Below are 22,952 nucleotides of genomic sequence, written 5' to 3'. Positions count from 1 at the left end.
CACTTGTAATCTTGGTTAGTTTAAATGTTTTTTATATGTTTATTTTTGTTCTAATATTTTGTTTTAATGTTTGAGATATTTGGGCTTCTTGGTGTGTTGGGCTAATGGTTATAGTAAAGGTGTTCGCCGGCTTGGAGCTTTGGCCAGCTATTTAAAGAAGTGACCGGCTTCATTTGACATTATCTCTCAGCGTTCTCTCACACACTTTCTCTCTCATGTTATTCGGGATCTAGGGTTTCAATAGTTTTTTATTTGTTCATTATTTTGATTATTCTTAGTTGTTTATAGTTTTTTGTTTACTGCTGAAGACTATTGTTTGTTCTTGATATTTTTCTGGGTTAATCAATAAACGTTTTGGGTTTATTCTGGTTTATCATGAGCTTCCGACATAAACAAATAAAAATGAAAATAAGAAACAAAAGAATCATACATAAAAAAGTATAATGCATTTGGTAGTTGATGTAGATTTATTGTAGTCAATTATATATAAAAAACCATTGCATTTATTTTTGTTAAACCTATGTCCTAGGTTTACTATTTAACAATAAAAATAAAATATATGATACAGTTTTAAATATTGTGTAAGGATCAAATACAAATGGATTTTAATATAAAAATGGCTTTAACATGAGAACTGGAGGAAGTTTTTTTTTTTTTTTTTGAATTATTTTTATCATCTACTTAAGTATGATATTTAATTGCAAAATGTAAAAAATAAAAAATAAAAAAAAATCATAATTTTACACTAATAGAGATAGATTTTACATAACTACTCTACTAGTGTAAAATCATAATTTTTTTAGATTTTGAGACCAGGCCAGAAAGTTCAGGACGGGCTTTTCCCGAGAGGGATCGGTAGACCAGAGAAGGGGGTTAAGCTCCTTGGTGGAGCTGTTAGTTGGGATCCTAGCTTTATTGGAGAGTTGGCAGGGCGGCGGGCCTCGGGGGCGATTGACCTTATGAAACTCTTACCCTGCCTGAGGGATCCCCAATGTGAACTCCTCCTGCTAAGGTCGTGCATGGGTGTTGCTAAGTTGCTTTTTGGGCTGCGGACTTGTTCTTTGGTGACCTCCAGTGGCGTCTAGCATCTTTGCCAATGCGTCTAGGTGGTTTGGGCCTCTTCTCAGCCCGAGATGTTGGGGCTTATGCCTTTGTGGCGTCTAGAGCTCAGTCTTGGGAACTACAGGATCATATCCTTCGAAACGGTGGGGTCGTCAGGCTTGACCCAGACTATCAACAAGCGCTCGAACGCTTAAATGTCTCTCTCCCAGACTTGGATATTGGCGGTTTCTCTAACAAGGACACCGCCCCTCGAAGCCGCAAAAAACTTTGGCGAATGCACTTTTTAGCAAAATCGCTCAAAGCCTGGGAGAAGCTTTTGATTTGTCACCCCGCCAGAAGGCGGTGTTTGAGTGTCTGAAGGGTCCCCATGCTCAGGAATTTTTGACCGTTATCCCGATTGAGGGGTTAGGACAATGCATGTCGGCAGTAGAATATAGAACCATTCTCAAATACCGGCTAATGATCCCTATGTACCCAGAAGATGAAACCTGCCCGATATGTCGTAAAGCTTGTATAGATAAATATGGGGAGCACGCAGTTCACTGTAAAGAGCTCCCTGGGTTTAAATATCGGCATGACTGGGTGCGAGATGTTTTGGGGGACATCTTAAGAAGAGCTGGGATTTCTGCTAAGAAAGATGCCCATGTGAATTTCCTCACGGACCCTATGGAAGGGAGATCTACTCTGCGACCAGCGGATCTGCTCGTCTTTGGCTGGGCTGGGGGGAAACATGCTTGTGTAGACCTCACGGGGGTTTCCCCTTTGGTTGGTTTAAGGGAAAACGGGTTTGTAGCTGGACTAGCAGCAAGAAAGGCAGAATCAAAGAAAGTGGATAAGCATGCTAAAGCTTGCGCAGAGAACCAACACGTCTTTATCCCTTTTGCCTTTGATACTTTTGGCTCCCTAGCGCCAGAAGCCATCAACTTCTTGACGAGGGTTCAACGGGTTATCCACAGCAATTGTTCGACCCCAAGGGGGCAGGGGTTTGTGTTCGGGAGGTTGGGGTTTGCAATTCAGAAAGGGTTGGCGGCGCAGCTTGTTGCCCGTCTACCTTCTGTTTTGATGTAACTTAACAAGTTTTCTGGTTATATTAATAAACGAAAATCTTTAATAAAAAAAAATATATATGTACTTAATAAGATGGGAAAGAATTCAAAAAAAAAAAAAAAATTCTCCTTCACTTTTCACGTTAAACCAATTTGTATGTTAAGACTCATTTGTACCGAAACCTAACTCTACAAATATTATGTATAATTATCTCGTGTATATCCTACATTCTAAGATCACTAACTAAAATGCATAAGAACTCAAAGAAAAAGATGAATCATTCAACAATATTGGGCATATGGGTATACGACCGATGCGCAATTCTAGATCAATCAGATGATCAAACAAAGAGCACCCTTAGGTATACAAAGACACATCAAGTTACAAATAAAGTTATACGTTTCAAAAAAAAAGTTACAAATAAAGTTACTTGTTAAAATATAGTTTAAGGTCACTTAAATATGACTTAAAGGTCTTTATAAACTAAATCAGTTTTGGTAAGAACTCAATGTTTACAAAAGATTTGCTTTTGAAGAAAAAGATTCAATAAACTACGTATAGTTAAAATAATATCGATTAAAGGTTATGTAAATATATGTCGTAGCATATTTTTATAAAGTTTATTAAAGGTTATAACATTTTTATAATGCTTTTGAAGAAAAAGATTCAATAAACTACGTATAGTTAAAATGATATCGATAAAAGGTTTTGTAAAAACACGTCATAGCATTTTCTATAAAGTTTATTAGAGCTTATAACATTTTTTATAAAATGGAAGTATAAAAAGCTATACGGTAAAAATAATTTCTTATATAAGAATTCTTTCAACATTTTTTGAAACATTTTAAAATGTGAATATATCATATATGTTTGTGTATGCAGTATGTTTTCAGTCAAAAACATGCTAAAAATGGTTTAATCTATGTTCCAAACAAATAATAGACTTTGATGTTATATTCTAGAACTGACCTATTGCACGCCAAAATAACACAAATAAAGTCCATGGATCCATGGAGTCATGGACTAGACCACCCACTAGAGAAAGAAATAAAGTCTATGGACAGGAAACGTTAGTGGGTCCCACCTCAGACTATATCATTTTATAAAAATAAAGTATATTCGCTTTTATAAAAAGCTAGCTTTTGTTTTTTCTAAATAAAATATATTAAACGATAAAATTTAAAGAGTAAACTGTCATTTTGGTCCATGAGGTTTGATCACTTTTTCCACTTTAGTTCAAATCTCAAACCTTTTAAATTTGGGTCTATGTGTTTTCCCTTTTATTGTCATTTTGATCCAAAATTGAAATCAGGTGATATTTGTCTAATATAATCCTTTTACTTTGTCCTTTTCCTCAGAGGCAAAATAGTCAATATCATTTTATTATAATACATTACTAATTAAATTAAACTAGAATTACGACCCGCCGCAATGTGGCGGGGATTCTTTAATTATAACTAAGTCGATTTAGGACGCGCACGTTATGTTGAACCTATCAAACGGGAAAAAATAGACGATGTAAAAACGTTCACCCACACACGCACGTTGCGTCGTGTTAACTCGCAAAGTTTAGAACGAAACATGAAAAAAGCTAAACCATAGACGCATGTTGCGATGTTTTAAGTCACGAAATTCAGAACGAATCATAAAGCGAAAAATTTGCGGAAAATGAAAACTATAAAGGACCAAAATTGAAAGTAAAAAAATTGTGAGGATAGATTGCAAAAGATAAAAAGTTTTGTGTTAAAAGTAAAAAAAACAAATAGTTTTGGGTTAAAAGTAATTTATGAAATACTTTTGGGTGAAAAATAAAAAAATCAATTTTTTTTTGAAAAAGCCCCAAAGCCAAGGTTACAACAACCATATGTATAACCATTTTTCTTTGAAAAACCCCCAAAGCCAAAATTACAACACATAAGTAAAAAAAATCAAAGTGGTTAAATCGCAAAAGATGGAAACGTTTGAATTAGAAGTAAAAAATCAAATTAATCAAAGGGGTTAAATTACCAAAGATTAAAACTTTAAACTTAAATTGTCAAAGATTAAAACTTTAGGTTAAAAAAGAAAGAAAGATTAAAAATTGTAAAGTTAAATTGTCAAAGATTAAAATTTTAGGGTAAATTGTCAAAGATTAAAACTTTAGGGTTAAAAAGAAAAAGATTACAAGTTTAAACTTAAATTGTCAAATATAAAACTTTAGGGTTAAAAAGGAAAATTTTTATTTTTTTTTGAAAGACTCCCAAAGCCCAACTTACAACCCACATATGCACTAAGAGGTTGCTTCTTTGTATAGGTTTTAATAACCCACTAATTCCTTACCAGTTCATCTACACATCTAAACCTAATCTCAAACGTTCAATCAAACACATAACAGTAAAATTAACAATTATCAATCAACAGCTAACAACTAACAATCAAACAACATTCAAAACTACCTCCGACGTCGATTTATCGCCGTATTTCGACACACGGAGACCAAAAGACGACGGAGTCGGAGTGATCGGCATATGCCAACGAGCATCTGAACAACTTCTTGATGAACTTTTCACAGATTCACCGTCATTGGAGCTTTCGGAAACGTATAAACATGTATTCCAAAACTAAATTGCAAAGTTCTATTAATCCTGATCTCGGCACCTCAATGAAACTAATCGATTTGAATCTACACGCTACAGTTCAACAGTTTACCTGATAATTAGAACAGATCTTCATGAAAATCGTGATTGATCTGCCTTTTTGTCACACCCCGATATTTCTACATCGCCCGGTGGGCCGGATGGGGAGTACGTGACGAGATTGATATACAGATACACGATATAGCACAGCAGAAGTCTTGAATTTAAATTATTACAATATAAATGTCCGAGTGTTCAAAATATTATACAGACGGATAACGTATCAAAAGATCCACAGGCGGATCGTAAATTACAAAAAATGAAATAACAGACTATAGGCTTCTATGCAAAAGAGTTGCAAATTCCTCTTAAAGCATTACCGGCACTTCCAGCCTATTTCGTAACCTTGCAACCTGTCACTTAGTCTTTTGAAAATACGTTAGTTTACACTGGTAAATACAAATAACCGACACATTTTGAAAATATTTCAAAATTGTTTTTAAGTGCACAAGGCACATGTAATTTTATAAATAACTTAGGACAATTATAATAATCTTGTATATAATTTTACATGACTGTCAATACATATGGGGTACGGTTGCAGAAACCGAATAACATGATTAACCGACACGCCACTTTAACCCACAAAGGGGTATCAGGTATCTCCAATATAGGTAAGAGTATTTTGGTCATAAAACAAAAACTCACCATTCTTTTAATTTGTTTTCTCAATATACAATACAAAACATATTATAAAAAAAAATTAGTATAAAAAATCTAGTATAAACAATGTAGAACAAAAAATCCAGCACAAACAATGCCACACGAAAAAAAATATAGCATAAAAAAACCAACACAAAAATTCCAGTAAAAAAATTCAGCACAAAAACTCCAACACAAAAAAATTAATACAAAAAGTTTAGCATAAGGAATGCCACATAAAATGATATGTGACACTCTTTATAGGTACTATGTAAGAGTATTTTGGTCATAAAACAAAAGCTCTCACCCTTCTTTTTGTTTTCTCGATATACAATACAAAACATTTTATACAAAAAAAATTAGCATAATAAATCTAGTAAAAAATTAAATGTATTACAAAAAATCCGATCACAAAGAATGTCACACGAAAAAATATAGCATAAAAAGTCCTAACACAAAAAATCCAATATAATAAGTTTAGCACAAAAAATAAACACAAAAATTTAGTAAAAAAACATCAGTACAAAAATGTTATACAACATAGAAATCTAAGACAATTTTTTGGGTCATTTTAGTTCTCATATTTTATATAGTGGTCAAATTCAAGATAAAAGATGCTCGATTTTATAGTTATTTAAAAAAAATAATAATGTTGTATGAAAAAGTTATGAATGTTTTAAAAATACAAATTAATATCCATGTGTCTTGCATATGGATAGAAAAAGTCAAAAAATATGTTATTTCAAAAATACTCTTACACCCATCTTTTCTTCATTTTCATCTTAACTATTGATTTAAAAAATAAAAGGTCAAGTTTCTTATTTTATTTAGGTAAAATCAACTTTTAATTTAATATTATTAATTAATTATGAATTGAAGAAAGTTTATGAATATAAAATAACAAGTCAGTAAAATATAACAATTTATAAAGATAATAATAATAATTATGGATCATCGCGCGTACACAAAACGTTAAAATTGGAAGTCATTGATTTTTAAATTGTGAAATATGTAACATTCTAAAGAAGCTGGCATTTGAAGAAGTCAAATATGAACTACCCATATAGTGGTCAAGAAACTAACAACATGCTTCTAAGATCAAAACAATCATACGATTTCACAATTTTCTTTCCCATTTTTTATCCGCTAATTTATGGTTTTCAAGTTGGTTTGCAGATTGTCAAGAACTCCAAATGTAGGTTGGAAGCTTTGAACCAAAAGATTCAAATATCAAACTAAAAAAAAATACATTTTTATCAAAATAATCATCCACCTAAACAATGATAAAAACTTTAATAGTTATACTAAACTTAAAAGAGATAAAAATAAGAAAATAAATCAATACAAGATAACTTCAATCCATCCCAATCGACCCCTCTTGAGCCCAATCCTGCGCACAAGCGAATACCCTTGTCAAATGGCTCATTAAACTTCAATGCCATGATTAAACCCGTGGATGCTCCTGCATTAGGAACTAAAGTGGTGGAGGCTGGGAGGTGTGGAACAACAACGAGAGGATGGGGATTGCGAGACTGATAAGTGAATTCAGGTTAGTATGAAAGTTAAGTTGGTAAAATAATAAGAACTAAAAAATATGAAAAGTTTAAATGTTCGGATGATAAATTTAAAAAGTATAATACATACTATTAAATACAAAAAGCCTTCAACGAATGAACATAAACAAGCGAACGTGAACAAACGTACACAATCAAACATTAATAAACTAAATGAATGAACATAAACAATCAAACATTAATAAACTAAATAAACGAACATTAACATATCGAACATTAATGAACATAAGTGATTGAACATAATCTTTGTTCATGTTAATTCATTTAATTAATCGAATGAAATTACTTGTTTAAATTCGTTCATTTATTAAGTGGATGGATGTAAGCGAATTTTACGTCAAACGATTCACGAACATTCAATTCGTTTATAGCCTTAAAAGTAACCCATTTGCAAAACCAACGCGAAAATAAAAATAGCAATTGTTCGGTCAATATGATAGTTGCTTTCACATATTAAAATGTCTTAAAATTACTAGACCTAAAAAAGCTTTAAGCCGCCCTTATATATACAACAATCAATGTGCATCATCAAGTGGAAATTTGTAAGTCCATAAAATGATAAAATATGAAGTCCATCTCTATGGACCAAAACCAAAGGATAGAGAGCGTGAGCGGGTTCCACACTCCCATCTAAGAGCATTCACATGTATCACATCAAATTTTGTATATGGTGTTTTTAAAACATAAAGAGTATAAAAAGTGGTTATGAGTGGAAGAAAGAGAAAATGTTACTGTTCATAATCACACAAAAAAACAGTACATTTGTTTTTATTAGAAGTTAACTTATATTTTAAATGTTCGTATCTTTATAGCCTAGTGGTATTTTAGAGGTGAGATAAGACTTTGGGACCAATACTCCAATAGGTCTTGGATTCAATTCCCACAAGGGGGTTTTCTAATTTTTATTGGGTTTCTCATAAATTGGTGTATATGCATTATGCATAGTGGAAATGGACATAATAGTGTAGTTCTGTGGCACGATGATACTTCAATGGTCCGTCAGTTATCTAAATTTGCCATTCAAAAAAAAAACTTTTGTTTTAGATACATAACTAAAATATAATCATAGGGTGGTGGTGTCTTCGTGATTGTTGGGTGAGTTTTTTTAGTTTCCATATTGTTCTTCTTCATGGGCGGCATTTACACAACAGAAGCATGTTGTTCAGTATGTTTCCCGTACAAACGAAGAAGATCTGAAACCACCATCACCACCAACTCGTCAATCGCCACTCGACAAAAAAATGGTCTTCTCCGCCAAAAGGATGAACATAGATCGTCTTTAATTGCCAATGGTTTTCTCCGCCACGAGAGTACTTTAATGACGGCGGCCGGCGGTGGTGGTTCTAGAATCTGGATGGATATACATAGAAGTTAGAGAGTCAAATCTAATTTTTCTATGTAAAATTTGAAAAGTAGCATGGTACATACTTGATGACCGAGGTAATTTTTTTCCTCACATAAAAACAATTAAAATATTAAAACGTTTATAATAGCTGCATGAAAAAGGTTGAATAAAAGCTTAAATACTTGTAAAAACAAAACAATGATTTCCTCTCCCGGTTGATGTTTGATAATTGTGTGCGTGATGTACAATGTTTATTCAGAAAAAAAATTAACATTGACAATGTAATTTTTTTTAAAGACGATAAAAAAAACCAAATAAATTAAAGTAACATTTTTATTGTGATATAGTGAAAAACAAACTAAAGGAACCAGCATTTAGTATTCGCGAGTTGCAATGGAACCGTTAAAAACATTGAACTATGTATGCATGGTAACTTGCAAAAGCTAGCATGATATGTAAAACAAAAAAAAAATAACTAAATTGAAACGGCAAATAATATTATTCAAGGAGGCTAAAATTAAAATAATAATAATAAATTTATAAAGACCAATGAGGTTGGTGGTCCATTGACACAGACAAAACCTTTAGAAACACCTAGATTTGAAGGTTTTGGGTTCAATACGATAGGATTAAAATAAACCACCTTTCAAAAAAAATAATACATAGATAAATTTATAAATGATAAGGTTTATTAAATGTAAAATATAAATAATAGGGTCTGTTAAAATTCAAACTAAACGATAAGGGTTATATTGTATTTTACTAATTTACTAATATTGTAAGTGATGAAAAGAAAAAGTTATTAAAAAGCAAAAAAAATGAAAACTCGCTAAAATCTAAGGGAAGAAGGGTGTAATTAAAATGCATGACCAGTAATGCATAAGGTGCAACCTTATAAAGCATCATGAAGTTACCAACAATGCATGAGGTACAATATTATAAGGCACAAGAAAGTTGAACAACAAAAATGTGAGGGACACAATTTTGTCAACTAGTGCTTAGTAAATCAGTTATTAAATACTGTATATTGAAGACCCGATTTCTTGTTTATTTTTGTTCAATATAGATTAATTCATAACTTATTAACTTATGTATCTACAAATTATAAATGATGTAATCACTTTATTAGGATACACAGCATCTTAAAAACCAAAGTCGGTGGGGTTTCCCACCGGCTTTGGTTGCCCCTCTACTTTAGAAATTATCACTTTTAACCCCTGTTTCATCTTTGTTACGACAGCCAATAAAGTACAGAATCCAAGTTGGGATTTGGGCCAGAGTGGGTCCAGTCAGAAGTTACGACCAGTACCCAAGCCCATGGGTACGGCCCTTACGGAACTTGAGGCCCAAACTTAGTTCGTGGTATAAAAGGAATGCGATGGAAACCCTAGAGAACTACTGAAGTTCGAAGAAACGCGAAAAAATGGTTATGGAAAGTGAGTTGAAAGGATTCGGAAGAGAAAGAGGATGAGACTTGAATATTTAAAGCACGAGGAAGCAAGAATTGTTCCACGGGTTAATCTTTATAGTTTTCTGGTCTTTAAACTTCTCTTTATGAAGATGAAATTAACTTTTGTTTTGAATTTGTTTTTCATGTCCAGCTAAACTCTTGTATAACTATCCGAATGAGATGATACGTTGATTTTGTTTATGGTTGATGATGGATTTCTTATTAGTGTGATTTTAGTAGTATAGTATGATTAGTTCTTATGATGCGTATGCGTGTGTGTTCATGTTTGTTATGATGTTAGTTGTGTGGTTGCATTGATCTTTCTATGAGGTTATGCATGTTAGATTTGATGTTTGCTATCTCTAGGCTATATTGACATCCATTAGCTTAGGGCTTGAAACTTAAATAAGTAATAGATAACTAATCGTCATAACTGGTGAAACATATGTTCTGCTTAAGGGAATGATCTGATTATAAGGGTCTAGAAACTAATTAGGGTTTTGTACATTGTCTTACCTTGGTAGTTTGTAAATCGCTATGTTCGTTGTTCACCTTGGCACTAGGCTAGAAACCTTGAGTCATAAGAATCCATATTATCACTAACTTTATTGAAATAGGTATAAATGTGTGTCTATAGTCTTTATCCTTGTTCGATAGGATTAACCTTAATCAGTTTTAGTCCATTTTAGCACTTCATACGCCATAATCAAGTTAAGTCTTGGATTAGGTTAATAAGTCTGTCTATCATCAATCTAAATAGTCTTCGTTGAGTCGAGTCTATGATGGTTATATTCTCTTAACCTTTTGGTAACATTTCTAGTAATTTAAGTTTAGTGGTCCTTAAGTTTATATCATGGCTATTCAATAGATTGTATATTAAGTAATAGGTACGCTTGCTTAGAACGTGTATAGATAGTATTTGTGTTTTTACCTTAAAACTAGTTTGTGTTTGTGTTCAATTTTATTGTTACTTTCTAAGCACGTCAAGTTTTTTGCGCCGTTACCGGGGATAATAACCAAGATTTGAATAAACATCTGCATTGTTTTTATTAAAACTATCGATGAGATCCCATCTGAGATGTCTTCGGAGGATAAGTTCAAAGATGGGTTGTGTAATTTACCTGTGGTATTCAAATAACACACTTCTTTTTTTTTATTATAGAAAAGACATAAAGGAACTCGAATGGTTGATCCATGGCAAACCACCTGACAAAAAACATGAGGTAGTCACATTACCAGAAGAGATGATATACTTTGCTATCCTAACAAACAAGTGTCAGGATGGTGAGCTTGATAATAGAAGTCGGAGCATGATTCAAGTCAAGACTAAATTAGACATAGATGCTACTGATAACTCTTTGTTATTTGAATTACATGTTGCAAAGGTGAAGTATAAGAAACTAATTAAACTCTAAAAGGACTGGCTTAAGTTGGATGAAGATTGGAGTATTAGAGATGTTGTTTACTTCGATTGGTTCTGCATGGGAATGCGTATACCATTCGTAGTGAAACAGTGGTGAGAAACGTGAAGGAGAAGCCACCTGATTGCATGTCTTGTACATATGCTTTAGCTTGGTAAAGCTTTCTAGGAAGGATAGTCCAGCTGAAGACTAACTGGAAACTTAGTGCTGTTGGAAGGCAACCCAAATTCTTTTTGCACCCTAAACTAGATTACTAGTTGATTTTAACTGTCCCATATCGTCCAGCATTTCAAAAGCTAAATATCTAAAGCCCGTAATGGGTTGAAGCCATGAGACCCATTAAGGTACGGGTAGTACCCAATTGAAAGTGGTAGTTATATAAGATGACACTGTCTCGTTATACACACATTACCTCAAAATCTTAACTGTTACGAGAACTTGAAACAAGTTCACATTTCGATTTTTAGAAGTATTTGTGAGCACTTCCCTACGTTCAGCTTACGCTAACAAGGTACACATCTCGTTAAAATTGAGTTTTTAAATCAAATTGTGGAATTTGTAGTTGAAATTGAAGCGTGAAACTCGTTCTAATGTGTTTATCGGCCCTCTTGGATGCTTTTAGGACTAGATCAGCCGACTCATTCCGTCTTTTGCGAAGAATTTCAAAAAATGAATGAGTACGACCGTGACTTCGATGAATGCCTACTGGTTGTACTCCCCATTGAACACAGGAAACCACCCAGTAACATTCGAACAATACGCATCATACCCTGTTCTAAGGGCATGAGTCGTACCTTTTTGCTAATATAATCTGCTAACCTTGTGCACTTGTTTTATATGGCATCTTCATTTGGTGCGGGTATGAGCAAGAGAGGCAAGAGACTTAGAGACTATTTAGATTCCGACACACCCTGGCCCAAGGTACACGTTGATCCTATTCATGTCGTTCCTTTAGAGGTTGTTATTCAGTGATACAAAAATCAGTAAACACTTTATACAAAGTGTATTACACGATTACATCACTTTTTTATACTTGATATTCGTTTGGTATCACTTATCCTAAAAAGATAAACAATTAACCATATTAATTTGAAGAAGTTATGAATGTAAATAAGCAAGCTAATGAAAAATAGGATTTACAATAGGTAACCTGAATAAGAAATAATTAGACATATTTACTGAAAAGTAGACCATATGATTTTTTATCTTTAGAAAAAAAAATTAAAATTAGAAGGTTAAGATCCATCAATTCTCCTTCTTTCTATATAAAACACACAACTCTGTTTATAGACATTGAATATAAAGTAGTTAAAAGAGTTGTATTCATGTTTATCCATAATGAAAATTAACAAACTTATAAAAAATTGATATAATTACTGTATGTATATTAAATATGATGGCATGTGATCAACAAAATTCTTATAATATTTTTTAAATTTTAATTTCACTTCTAATACTTTAAATCACTACGCACCTTTAATCCATTTATGTATTACTAGGTTAGTTCCCCGTGTGTTACACGGGTTGAACAATCTAAACTATATAATAAATATTTCTTGTAAATGCAAACCAAAGATAGAGACGTTTATATACCAAATTGACATAAATGAGTTAATATAAAGATGATATATATTACTATTATAATGTAATCTTTGAAAATGATAAAAAAATAAATATATTATATTATATAATACTTATTATTGTATTTACGTATTACGTTATATTTAATGAGAAATAAAAAGTTACAATTATAATTCGCACATTACCGAAAATAATTTGAATCCAAAAAATATTTACATAATTATTAGATTTTTAGCTTGATTTTAGCAACGCATTGCAACATTTTTTTTATATATATATATATATATATATAGAGAGAGAGAGAGAGAGAGAAAGTATAATGTACATCAGGGCTTAACCTACATTAACATACATGACAAAAAATATAACGTGCGTTATTATCATAGAACGTGCGTGATTATAGTCCCATGCGTGATTATGTGGTCCCATGCGTGATTATGTGGTCCCATGTGTGATTATGTGGTCCCATGCGTGATTATACCCCTGATCCAACGGTTAATATTGTCTCCTACGTGATGTATGATAAGGCTTTTTGTATGTTAACCTTACTATATATATATATATATATATATATATATATATATATATATTTATAGTTTGATAGTAATAAATTATGAAAACAATGTGTCGAGTAAAGTATATGGATGATCCCTGTGATTTATCAAATTTTTGAATTTAATCTCTATTTTTCAAAAATAAACGAACACTATAGGTGGTTAGTAATAACAATCAAGTTATATATTTAGTTATAATAATATGACAAACAAATTAAGGACCTAAGTACGAACAATCAAGTTATATATTAATTTAATCTATGACAAAACAAATATTGAACCTAACTATGTATAAATTTCTTAAAATAAACTAATAGACAATAATTAAAATCCCCATAATAAATAAATAAGATATTTGAGTGTGTTCCCTTTTCATCAAACGAATTTTAAAATTTATGGTTAGATAATTTATTAAAAAAATATGTTTCGTTAATAAATAATTATGATTTTTTTTCTAGAAGAGATTAAATTAAAATTAAACTAAATAATAATTATCTATAAGAGATTAAATTAAATAATATTTAATAGGAGATTTATCTATAATTAATTAGAAGATATTAATTAAACTAAATAATAATTATTCATAAGATATATGGCCTAATATGATGACAAGTGTCCCAAAATTGGTTTCTTTTATTATATAGTATAGATTTAATTTGTTTGTTTTGTTTTTTTTTTTTTTTTTGCATTCTTTTTAACTCTTTTTAAAGACCATATATTTATTTTTTCTTCTTGACATTCTGATATAAATCTTTTTATGACGAAGTTGCATTTAAAGTAGGTATTTATATTGATACCATAGACTATATGAGTGTCGGTATGCCGACGAAACTGAAAAAAAAACCATCAGTATCAAAACTCTAGCATCGATATTCGTCTTTATTGTTTTTAATCAAAGTAAATCACATGTCAATATTGTTTTGGGCGAATAACGACGTTTTTTTTTTTCTTTTTCGATTATTATAGCAAATGCCGGTACTGTAATAACCCGAATCGATACATACCCGATACCCCTGTGTAACACGAGAATCCGTGTTTTTTTTGAACGACAACTTTGGATCATTGATGGACTATTAGAGTATTTTCGTGCCACCAGCGGAACCACCTGATTATATCCATTTCCACTAAGTTATAACGCTTATACACCAACTCAACTCAGAACCCAATAAGTGAAAAACCCCTCGTTATGAGAACTGAAACCAGGAGCTAAGGAGAGAATCGTGTAGTGATGAATTATCACGCGTATGGAGAAGTAAAAAAAAACCAAGTCAAAACTCAAAGCGTCTTGCTTTGATTAGTAAATTGTCAAATATGTACATTCTAAAGACGCTGGCATTCATATAAGTCAACTTTGAACTACCCATTAGTGGGCAAGAAACTAACTACACGCTTCTATATATCAAATCAATCACACAAATTCACAATCTTTTTCCACTTTTATCCCCAAATTCATGTTTTTTCAACTGGGTTTACATAATGACTGAAATCAAGAAATTCTTTAGTATACTCTGCAAACCCTGCACAGGTAAACAACAAATCTTGAATACCCATTTGAAAAATGCATCAAATTTTCAATCTTTTTGATCAAATTTGGCTAATTTTGCAATCTTTTTTATGGGTTTCGAAATTGGTGATTAATAGGTAAATCAGAAGATAAAGAAAAGGTTGCTGTACCTCAAGAACAGAAGATTTTCACAGTTCAATCACTTATTTCTGCTACAAATAATTTTGAAAATAAGCTTGGTCAAGGGGGTTTTGGCCCTGTTTTTAAGGTAAGATTATTCTTATTCATCGATTCGATATCGGGTTTGTGATCTTTTTGAGTCCATAGTTGTTGAAATGATGAGGAACTAATAAAACAGTTGGATCAAAAGTAAAATTGGGATTTGTTGTAGTGAATTGGGTGTTTTTATTGGTTGAATTTTGAATCTTGATGAAGATCAAATCAAATGATTGGTGTTTGATTAATGTAATGAATTGGTTTGGTTGTTTGAATATGCAGGGGAAGTTGCAGGATGGGAGGGAGATTGCTGTGAAGAAGCTATCAGAGACTTCGAAACAAGGGAAGAGGGAGTTTATGAATGAGGCTCGGTTATTGGCATGCATACAACATCGTAATGTTGTGAGTTTGTTGGGGTATTGTGCTGTCCCGGAGAAGCTTTTGGTGTACGAATATGTGGTTAACGAGAGCCTCGATAAGCTTCTTTTCAGTATGTTTTCATTCTCCTTCGTTTTGTTACACGTGTTGGTGATTTGGGTTTTGGGGTCATGGTTTTATTTGTTATTACCGAAGGTTATTTTAGACGTTTGATCATTAGTCGAGTATGTTTCTATCCCATGTACCTAGTTAAGTCAATGGTGGATCCAAGATTTTCGACGAGTATACTCTTTGTGTTGAGCGGGTTATGGAGTTGACAAATAAAGAGGGGGGGGGGGGGTCGTTTTGGGATACTTGTTAGTGATTTGGGTTTGGGTCCATGGTCTCATTTGTTACCACTGAAGGTTATTTTAGACATTTGACCATTAGTTGAGTATGTTTCAACCCCATGTATTTGGTTGATTAGTGGCGGATCCTAGAATTTGACAGCTATACCCTTTAGTGTGTCGAGCATGTCAGGGATTTGGGTTTGGGTCCATGTTCTTATTTGTTACTACCGAAGGTTATATTAGGCATTTGACCACTAGTTGAGTGTTATGTGCCTTATGTCCAAGGCACTAATTGGTCTTTGTCCCGATTGCTGAGTGTTATGTGGCTATGTGCCTTATGTCCAAGGCTTGATGCAAAACTACTATCGAGCCGGGGGTGTCACTGGAAGCAACCTCTCTATTCCTACGGGGTAGAGGTAAGGCTGTCTACATCTTACCCTTCTCAGACCCTACCTTTGCTTTGCTATTGGTGGGATTTACTGAGTATGATGACCACTAGTTGAGTAAGTGACGGATCCAAGATTTTCGATTTGGACATGTACTATTGTAACAAGTATTTTCCGAACACGAACAATAATAACAAATGTTAGTTTTTATTTTTCACACTACAAGAAAAGTATATATGTTTTTTATGGATATCCTGATGAATATGTTGTATACAATTGTCGTAGAATCTGCAAAGCGGGATGTACTTGACTGGAAACGAAGATATTCCATAATTGATGGTGTAGCACAAGGCTTACTTTATCTACATGAAGACTCATATGAACGCATCATTCACAGAGATATAAAGGCCAGCAATATCTTACTAGATAAAAGATGGAGACCCAAGATTGCCGATTTTGGTATGGCTAGGCTCTACCCTGAAGATAAAACTCATGTCAACACCCGTGTAGCCGGAACCAAGTATGTTTTATCATAACTCAAATTTTAATTTTTGATATTTGATAACCTTTTAAAGTTGCTGACTTTTGGCACATATTTGCATCAAAACATATTCAAGTACATATATAATAGCGTCCCACCAATACCCTGCTAACCAGTAGGATACGCGCTGGGCAAGTGACTTTCACGGGGGGTTAAGGCAAGTGGAAACTACGAGTAGACGCTTGCTGCTTCACCACCCCCCATGAAGGTTTAGACTGACACAATTCTGTGGAATACCATTTCAAAGTTTCTAAGGGATCTCTTATTTCTTTTTTTTTCTTCAAAAAACAGTGGATATATGGCACCAGAGTATGCAATGCACGGTAATTTATCAATAAAGGCCGATGTATATAGTTATGGCGTAGTGGTTTTAGAGCTCATTAGTGGTCACAAGAACTCTACATTTAACCTGGATCCAGAGTGTCAAAATCTACTTGATTGGGTAAGAATCCGTCTATTTATCTATAATCTGACTTTTGAAGTCAAATGTCGTACTTATAAAACACAATCCTATATAGATGACTTTATAAATTTAACTTTCAAACTAGTCTGTCGATGTTAACTGCTAAAAAACTTATTGTTATTATTACATATTTTATTCACATGGTCTATTAATCGTGTCAAGTTGAGGTCAAAGTGAAGTCTGTTTGACCTTTAAAGTCAACCACAATAACTTTTTGATTTTCGCAGGCATTTAAGCTATACGAGAAAGGAAAAGTTGCAGAAATCATGGATCCGACGCTAGCCACATCAGCTGACCCTAATCAGGTTGCTACTTGTACACAGATTGGATTACTATGCACCCAATCCGACCCTAAGCTACGGCCCACCATGCGCCAGGTGACGATCATGCTATCCAAGGGAGGTGCACTAGACGAACCAACCAAGCCCGGGTACCAAGGTATAAAATCTAGAAGACCAAGTAGAGCGTCTACTTCATCTTCATCGATGGGGGCTTCTAGCCAGACACATTCCATTTCTTCTAGGTCCACCACCACTACCACCATGGCCAATGGCGGTAACGCTAACGCCAACACATGGGCTTTTGCGGGTTCAACCTCAAAGGTTCGTCATAACCATCCAAGTTCAAGTCATGTGAATTCGATAGCGGATCCTCATGGCAAGCGGCCCATTGAAGGGTAAAGACTAAAGAGTGGTGTTATAGATTAGGAGATGGTTGCATTTTTTTGTTGTTTTGTACAAAAGTTGTTCATAGTGTACATTATAAGAGAAAGAGAGATATGATATACTAGTTTTGAGTTTTATATATAGATGGATTCAAATTCAAACTCAAACTCAAATTCGAATTTAGAAGCATTTCAAACAAATCCAAACTATGCGTCAAAAATAGGCCGCACTCGTTCAAAGATCTCATCTTCTGTTCCTATGGCGTTGATCTGCAAAATTTGGCATCCATGACTAATAAGCATAACTATGATGTTTTAAAAAAAATGTGGATCATCTGTAAGAAATAAACCTTGTGAAGCTTCCCTTTCTGAGAGTAGTATCTAATAACAGGTAGACTATAAGCTTCAAACACCCGAAGGCGTTCCTTTGTGGTAATGATGTTATCATCAACCCGTCCCTACAGAGTTCATTTTTTAGCACATAAGTGGAAGAATTATACAAAAAGATCGTTTAAGGTGAAAAACACACCTGATTACGATGTAGTACTCGTTTCATCATCTCCTCTTCATTGCACTCAAAGAAAAGTACAACTTCCGGTTCTATTCCAATCTGCATATACATATAAACCATGAGATATACTTAAAGTATGGTAAAAAAGATTCAATTTTTTTAATAAATAACTAGTGTTCCTAACAATATTTGTTCAATCACGATATTGTGTTAACTTTAAAAACAAATTCTAGAGAATGAAACTTCACTATTTGTTCATAAGCCACGCGGTTCTCCTCACTTCTTGGGAAACCATCAATTAAAAATCTATCGGTTTCGCTAGATGCTATAGCACTTTTGAGCAATTTGACTGTCACTTCCGAAGAAACAATTTTTCCTTTTGTGATCGTCTCCAGTATCATGTCGCTGAAAGCATAAATTAACATCACCAAATGGTTGGTGAAATTTCCAAACCAAAGATTTGAAAACAGGTCAGCTTAGTTTGTATCTGTTTAAAAATTGGGCTCGTTAAAAAAAAAAAAAAAAAAAAAAAAAAAAAAAAAAAAAAAAAAAAAACTGAAGCTGGTAATGCATACCCATATTCACTGTTGGATGATATTTCTTTTCTAAGCATATCTCCGACGCTTAGGTGTGTGAATCCATAAGTCTCAGCAATACGTGTACATTGTGTACCTTTTCCGACACCAGGGCCTCCTAATAGCACATATATCAAGAATAAGCATCCAAACCAATAATCATATTGAATGATTACAGGAATAATATTTTAAGAAAAAATTATACGGAAGGATCACAAAAAACATGTAATACGACATATATATGAATTTTAGTTTGCTTAATAAGTGATGTCCATTACCTAATACAAAATTAATGGTTGGGGACCTCGTCTTTGACAGGATTCCAGCTTCCGCCTATATCAAAAGAAGGAAATGACAGAATGTAAATGATACATTTTCTTGATAAATGGCAGAATGTCGCTTAAATAAACAAATTGCATAAAATGAATTAATTTTCAAACATATACTCCCACATAGCACCAGAACTATAGATGTTGAAAACATAGTTGTTAAAAGCCATCGCCTCTTGCGCCTAGGCCCAATTTCCTAGCTAGGCGAGGCAATTGCGCCTTAAGTCAAGGCAATTGCGCTTTAATTCTCCAAGTGATGGTTCATGCGCAAGTTCTGGCGAAATTCCTAGATTCTTGAGAGTTTTCGGCCAAATTCTCTAAATTCTGGCAAGATTCTAGTTAGATTTCTACTTTTATCTAACACGAAACTACTTTTCTACACTAATAAACTAGCATTTTATAACTTTTGGTACTAAATAGACAATATTAAATGTTATATAATAGTTTTAATTTATTTTATGTGAAGAACAGTATTAATTTTCTATTATATAAAAATATTTTAAGTTTTTTTTTGTGGTACGCTTTTTTTTCTCAGGCTCACGCTTTTTTTGCGCCTTGTGCCTAGGCCCCAGGCGAGGCCTATGCGCCTTGAGTGCGCCTAACGCCTTTAATAACTATGGTTGAAAATAATATAGTCTTGAAGTTCAATAAATGTTGTAGACGTTGAAAGGCGTTGTAAATTCAAGCAGCAAAGTTATTTCTTCTCACATATCATATATCAAGATATGGTGTCATGAAAAAGAATACGGAATCAGATATAAAAAAAGCCAATAAATGGTGTCATGAAGCAAAATACTGAAACAATTACTAAGGAAATACAGACAAGAATAATGCAAGATGAGACTCTGCTTGGCTTAGATATAATCATATAAATGTATGGAAGCATTTTAATGTATGAGAAAAAATTTTCCAGTATGCGCCAACGTTATATGTTTGGTCAAGATCTTTTTTTTTTTTTTTGAGTAAATTACGATTTTGGCCCTTGTGGTTATATCACTTTTACCCTCTTAGCCCAAAAAAGATTTTTTTAACATTTGAGCCCCCAACGTCTTTTTTTCTAACCCTTTTGGCCCCTAACACTAACCCCATCCATTAAATTTTAGGGGCCAAAAGGGTTAGAAAAAAAGACGCTAGGGGCCAAAAGGGTTAGAAAGAAAGACGTTGGGGGCTCAGATGTTAAAAAATTCTTTTTGGGGCTAAAAGGGTAAAAGTGATATAACCACAGGGGCCAAAATCGTAATTTACTCTTTTGTTTTTTAAATTGACTTTTGATGTTGTCGATCGGAGATTTTTTTTTATTAAAAAACCAAACCATTAGAAATTTACAGTAAAATGAGTAAAATGACTAGTAAACAGGCAACAAGCTACGTTGCAACAAAGATCTAAATCATGTTTAACTTTATGATATATCTATATAACTTAAATGTAACAACGCATAGTTACATACCGGATTCAAGGCCTCGGTGCTGAATGCTTTGAGAATATGTAGTCCATGTGCCACCTTTGTCATTGCAACACTCAACGTAAGATTAAGGAGGATATAACCAATTTATGTAAAAAATTTGATTAAAATCAATTGCAACATATCTAGTTATCATAGTGAGTGAGCTTGAAAAGAGCCACCAGCAATAACAGATCTTCATCACTTACCAAAAAGAGACACTCGAAGCACACACACAACCGAAACATGATTTCACACGTCAAAACAAAAATTTCGAATATTCGACTAATAAGTTTTTTTTAACTCACTTTAAATCAATAAATATTCCTTTTAACTTACATATTTCCAATTCAATGCAGATTAATCCACAATATAAACAACTCACATCTGCCAAACAATGCACACAAAATAAACAACAACAACAACAACAATATGAATAATGTAGATTGTAGTCGCCGGCCCTGAGAATTCATGTACCATGTTCGAGCTCGAAAAAACATGCCCTTAGGCCTTAACGAAATTGGGTATTGGGCTTACTAAAGGTCTAAACCTAATGTCAATAGGCTAATAACTAATCTAAACCATAAAAATAGTTTTGTAAGTGCGCCTATGTTGATGTTTGTATGGACATACCCTATTAATTTATTTATTTTACATATACATATCGGATTTTTTAAAATTATCGGGCCCTGGCCGGTGGTCCTCCCCGCCCACCCTCAGGGCCAGCCATGATTGTAGAATAGATATATATATAATATGTAGTTAATTCATATATTTCATTCAGCATCTCTATTCAACCATAACTCATCAAACGAACTCTTATTTTCAATATTTTTGCCGAAACTACTAAAATAAACAATAAACATCACAGATTGAGTTATCCTACACAGTCTTCTAAATCTAAAAAGGGTATAAAGACATAATGGATAGCAAAACATAACACAATGAATAGCAAAAAAAGACGCATCAAAAAAGAAATGCCAAATAAAAAGACATGATCCTAAAAAGAAATTCTAAAATCTACAGGCTAAGGCTAAAAGTCCTAAAGCAAAAAACCTATAATCTAAGATTGTAGAGTTCAACTAGACGGTTCCAATGCTGCTAGAATGAGTTCAATTGGAGTCCGTTTGATACCCCTAATTGTTTTAGGAGACTATGATATAAACTTTTCTTAAACAACACTAGTTTCACTTTCATGAAAACCCAGAATAATCATCACAAATTTGAAGCAGTAAGCAATCAGATTTATGTACCTGATAAAGCAGAGACGGTTTAGCAACGGAAATAATGTTTGACAGTGAACTAACACGCCTCCACATTTCTTGATCTCAAATAGGAGCAATTTTATGAAATGTGCAAATGTGTGATGAGAATCTGAGTGCAGTGAGTGGTTTGTGGGTGAACGTGAGATCAGTAGAGTTGTGGATTTAGGTTCCGTACGGTTGAGATGAAATGGGTGAACGTGATCGGAATCAGTTTCTCAGAGGCATTTCGTCGAACACCTTCCCCGCCATGTGCAACTGTCCTCTTGGGTTGAAACAAGAAACGTGCGTTAATTTTATGGCGCATTTTCGAAGGCATCTGTTTTTTTTTTGAACGGCAAATTAGGATCACTGACGGACCACGAGTATCATCGTGCCACCAGCAGAACCACCCGATCATATCCAACTCCACTAGGCAATAATGCCTCACCAATTCAGGAGGAAACCCAATAAATATGGGAAAACCCCCTTGTAGGAATTGAACCCAGGACCTATTGGTCCCAAAGCTTTATCCCACCACCAAGATACCACTAGGCTATAAAGCCATGGACGCATCTGTAAGCGTGCTATCTATCGTGCCTACTTGACTTTTACTTTTATTTTATTTGTTCTAAAAGTCGTAAAATCAGGTAAACGATTATTTTATTGCTCGGTGGGTCGGTGGGATGGGTCAAGTTCAAGCAACTCGAGTTTCCATTCCGTCCGACTCGTTGACTCAATTCGAGCTTTATTTTTAAAATTTAGGCATTTAATATGTTTTTAAACTTCTTGAGATCCATCTATAATCGGCTCATTAGTTTATATTGCATTTTTAATTATTATTACATGTTAACGGCGTATGTATTTGTTTTGGTAAGGTTATTGTAAAAAAGATAGTTTTTGTGAGAAAGGTAGTAAAGAATATAAACCATTAGATCATTGATCTAATGGTTAAGATTAGAATGACAATATTGTAATTAAAATAGTGTTTTTTAAATACTGATTTGATTTAATAGGGGTAAA

General features: G+C 33.4%; 2 protein-coding genes across 2 annotated transcripts; one reads left to right on the top strand and one right to left on the bottom strand.

Moving 5' to 3' along the window:
• Positions 1-14,702: 14,702 nt before the first annotated feature.
• LOC110894420 (putative receptor-like protein kinase At4g00960) lies at positions 14,703-17,972 on the top strand. The gene is made up of 6 exons (XM_022141652.2): positions 14,703-14,876; positions 14,993-15,123; positions 15,354-15,561; positions 16,450-16,684; positions 16,997-17,147; positions 17,396-17,972. Exons 1-6 carry the CDS (start codon positions 14,828-14,830, stop codon positions 17,846-17,848), a joined length of 1,227 nt encoding a protein of 408 aa, XP_021997344.1. The 5' UTR covers positions 14,703-14,827; the 3' UTR covers positions 17,849-17,972.
• On the bottom strand, positions 17,924-22,292 carry LOC110894421 (UMP-CMP kinase). The gene is made up of 8 exons (XM_022141653.2): positions 21,942-22,292; positions 20,695-20,748; positions 19,197-19,251; positions 18,919-19,036; positions 18,592-18,748; positions 18,362-18,442; positions 18,183-18,290; positions 17,924-18,102 (listed from the first exon to the last, which is right to left on the bottom strand). Exons 1-8 carry the CDS (start codon positions 22,005-22,007, stop codon positions 18,040-18,042), a joined length of 702 nt encoding a protein of 233 aa, XP_021997345.1. The 5' UTR covers positions 22,008-22,292; the 3' UTR covers positions 17,924-18,039.
• Between the last annotated feature and the right edge of the window lie 660 nt (positions 22,293-22,952).

This window comes from Helianthus annuus, chromosome 12 (genome assembly GCF_002127325.2).
Source record: "Helianthus annuus cultivar XRQ/B chromosome 12, HanXRQr2.0-SUNRISE, whole genome shotgun sequence".
Classification (NCBI taxonomy): Eukaryota; Viridiplantae; Streptophyta; class Magnoliopsida; order Asterales; family Asteraceae; genus Helianthus; species Helianthus annuus.
Note: the sequence above shows the minus strand (reverse complement) of the source record. Positions and strands in the feature narration are given on the sequence as shown.

What these genes read in the sequence shown, in the direction of transcription:
- LOC110894420 (XM_022141652.2), top strand. Translation starts at nt 14,828, where the DNA reads ATGACTGAAATCAAGAAATTCTTTAGTATACTCTGCAAACCCTGCACA. An exon ending in ACTCTGCAAACCCTGCACAG is followed by an intron (nt 14,877 to 14,992) that starts GTAAACAACAAA and finishes GGTGATTAATAG; the next exon opens with GTAAATCAGAAGATAAAGAA. An exon ending in GTCAAAATCTACTTGATTGG is followed by an intron (nt 17,148 to 17,395) that starts GTAAGAATCCGT and finishes TGATTTTCGCAG; the next exon opens with GCATTTAAGCTATACGAGAA.
- LOC110894421 (XM_022141653.2), bottom strand. Translation starts at nt 22,007, where the DNA reads ATGTGGAGGCGTGTTAGTTCACTGTCAAACATTATTTCCGTTGCTAAA. An exon ending in GCACCGAGGCCTTGAATCCG is followed by an intron (nt 19,252 to 20,694) that starts GTATGTAACTAT and finishes CTTTTGATATAG; the next exon opens with GCGGAAGCTGGAATCCTGTC. An exon ending in AACCATTAATTTTGTATTAG is followed by an intron (nt 19,037 to 19,196) that starts GTAATGGACATC and finishes ATGTGCTATTAG; the next exon opens with GAGGCCCTGGTGTCGGAAAA.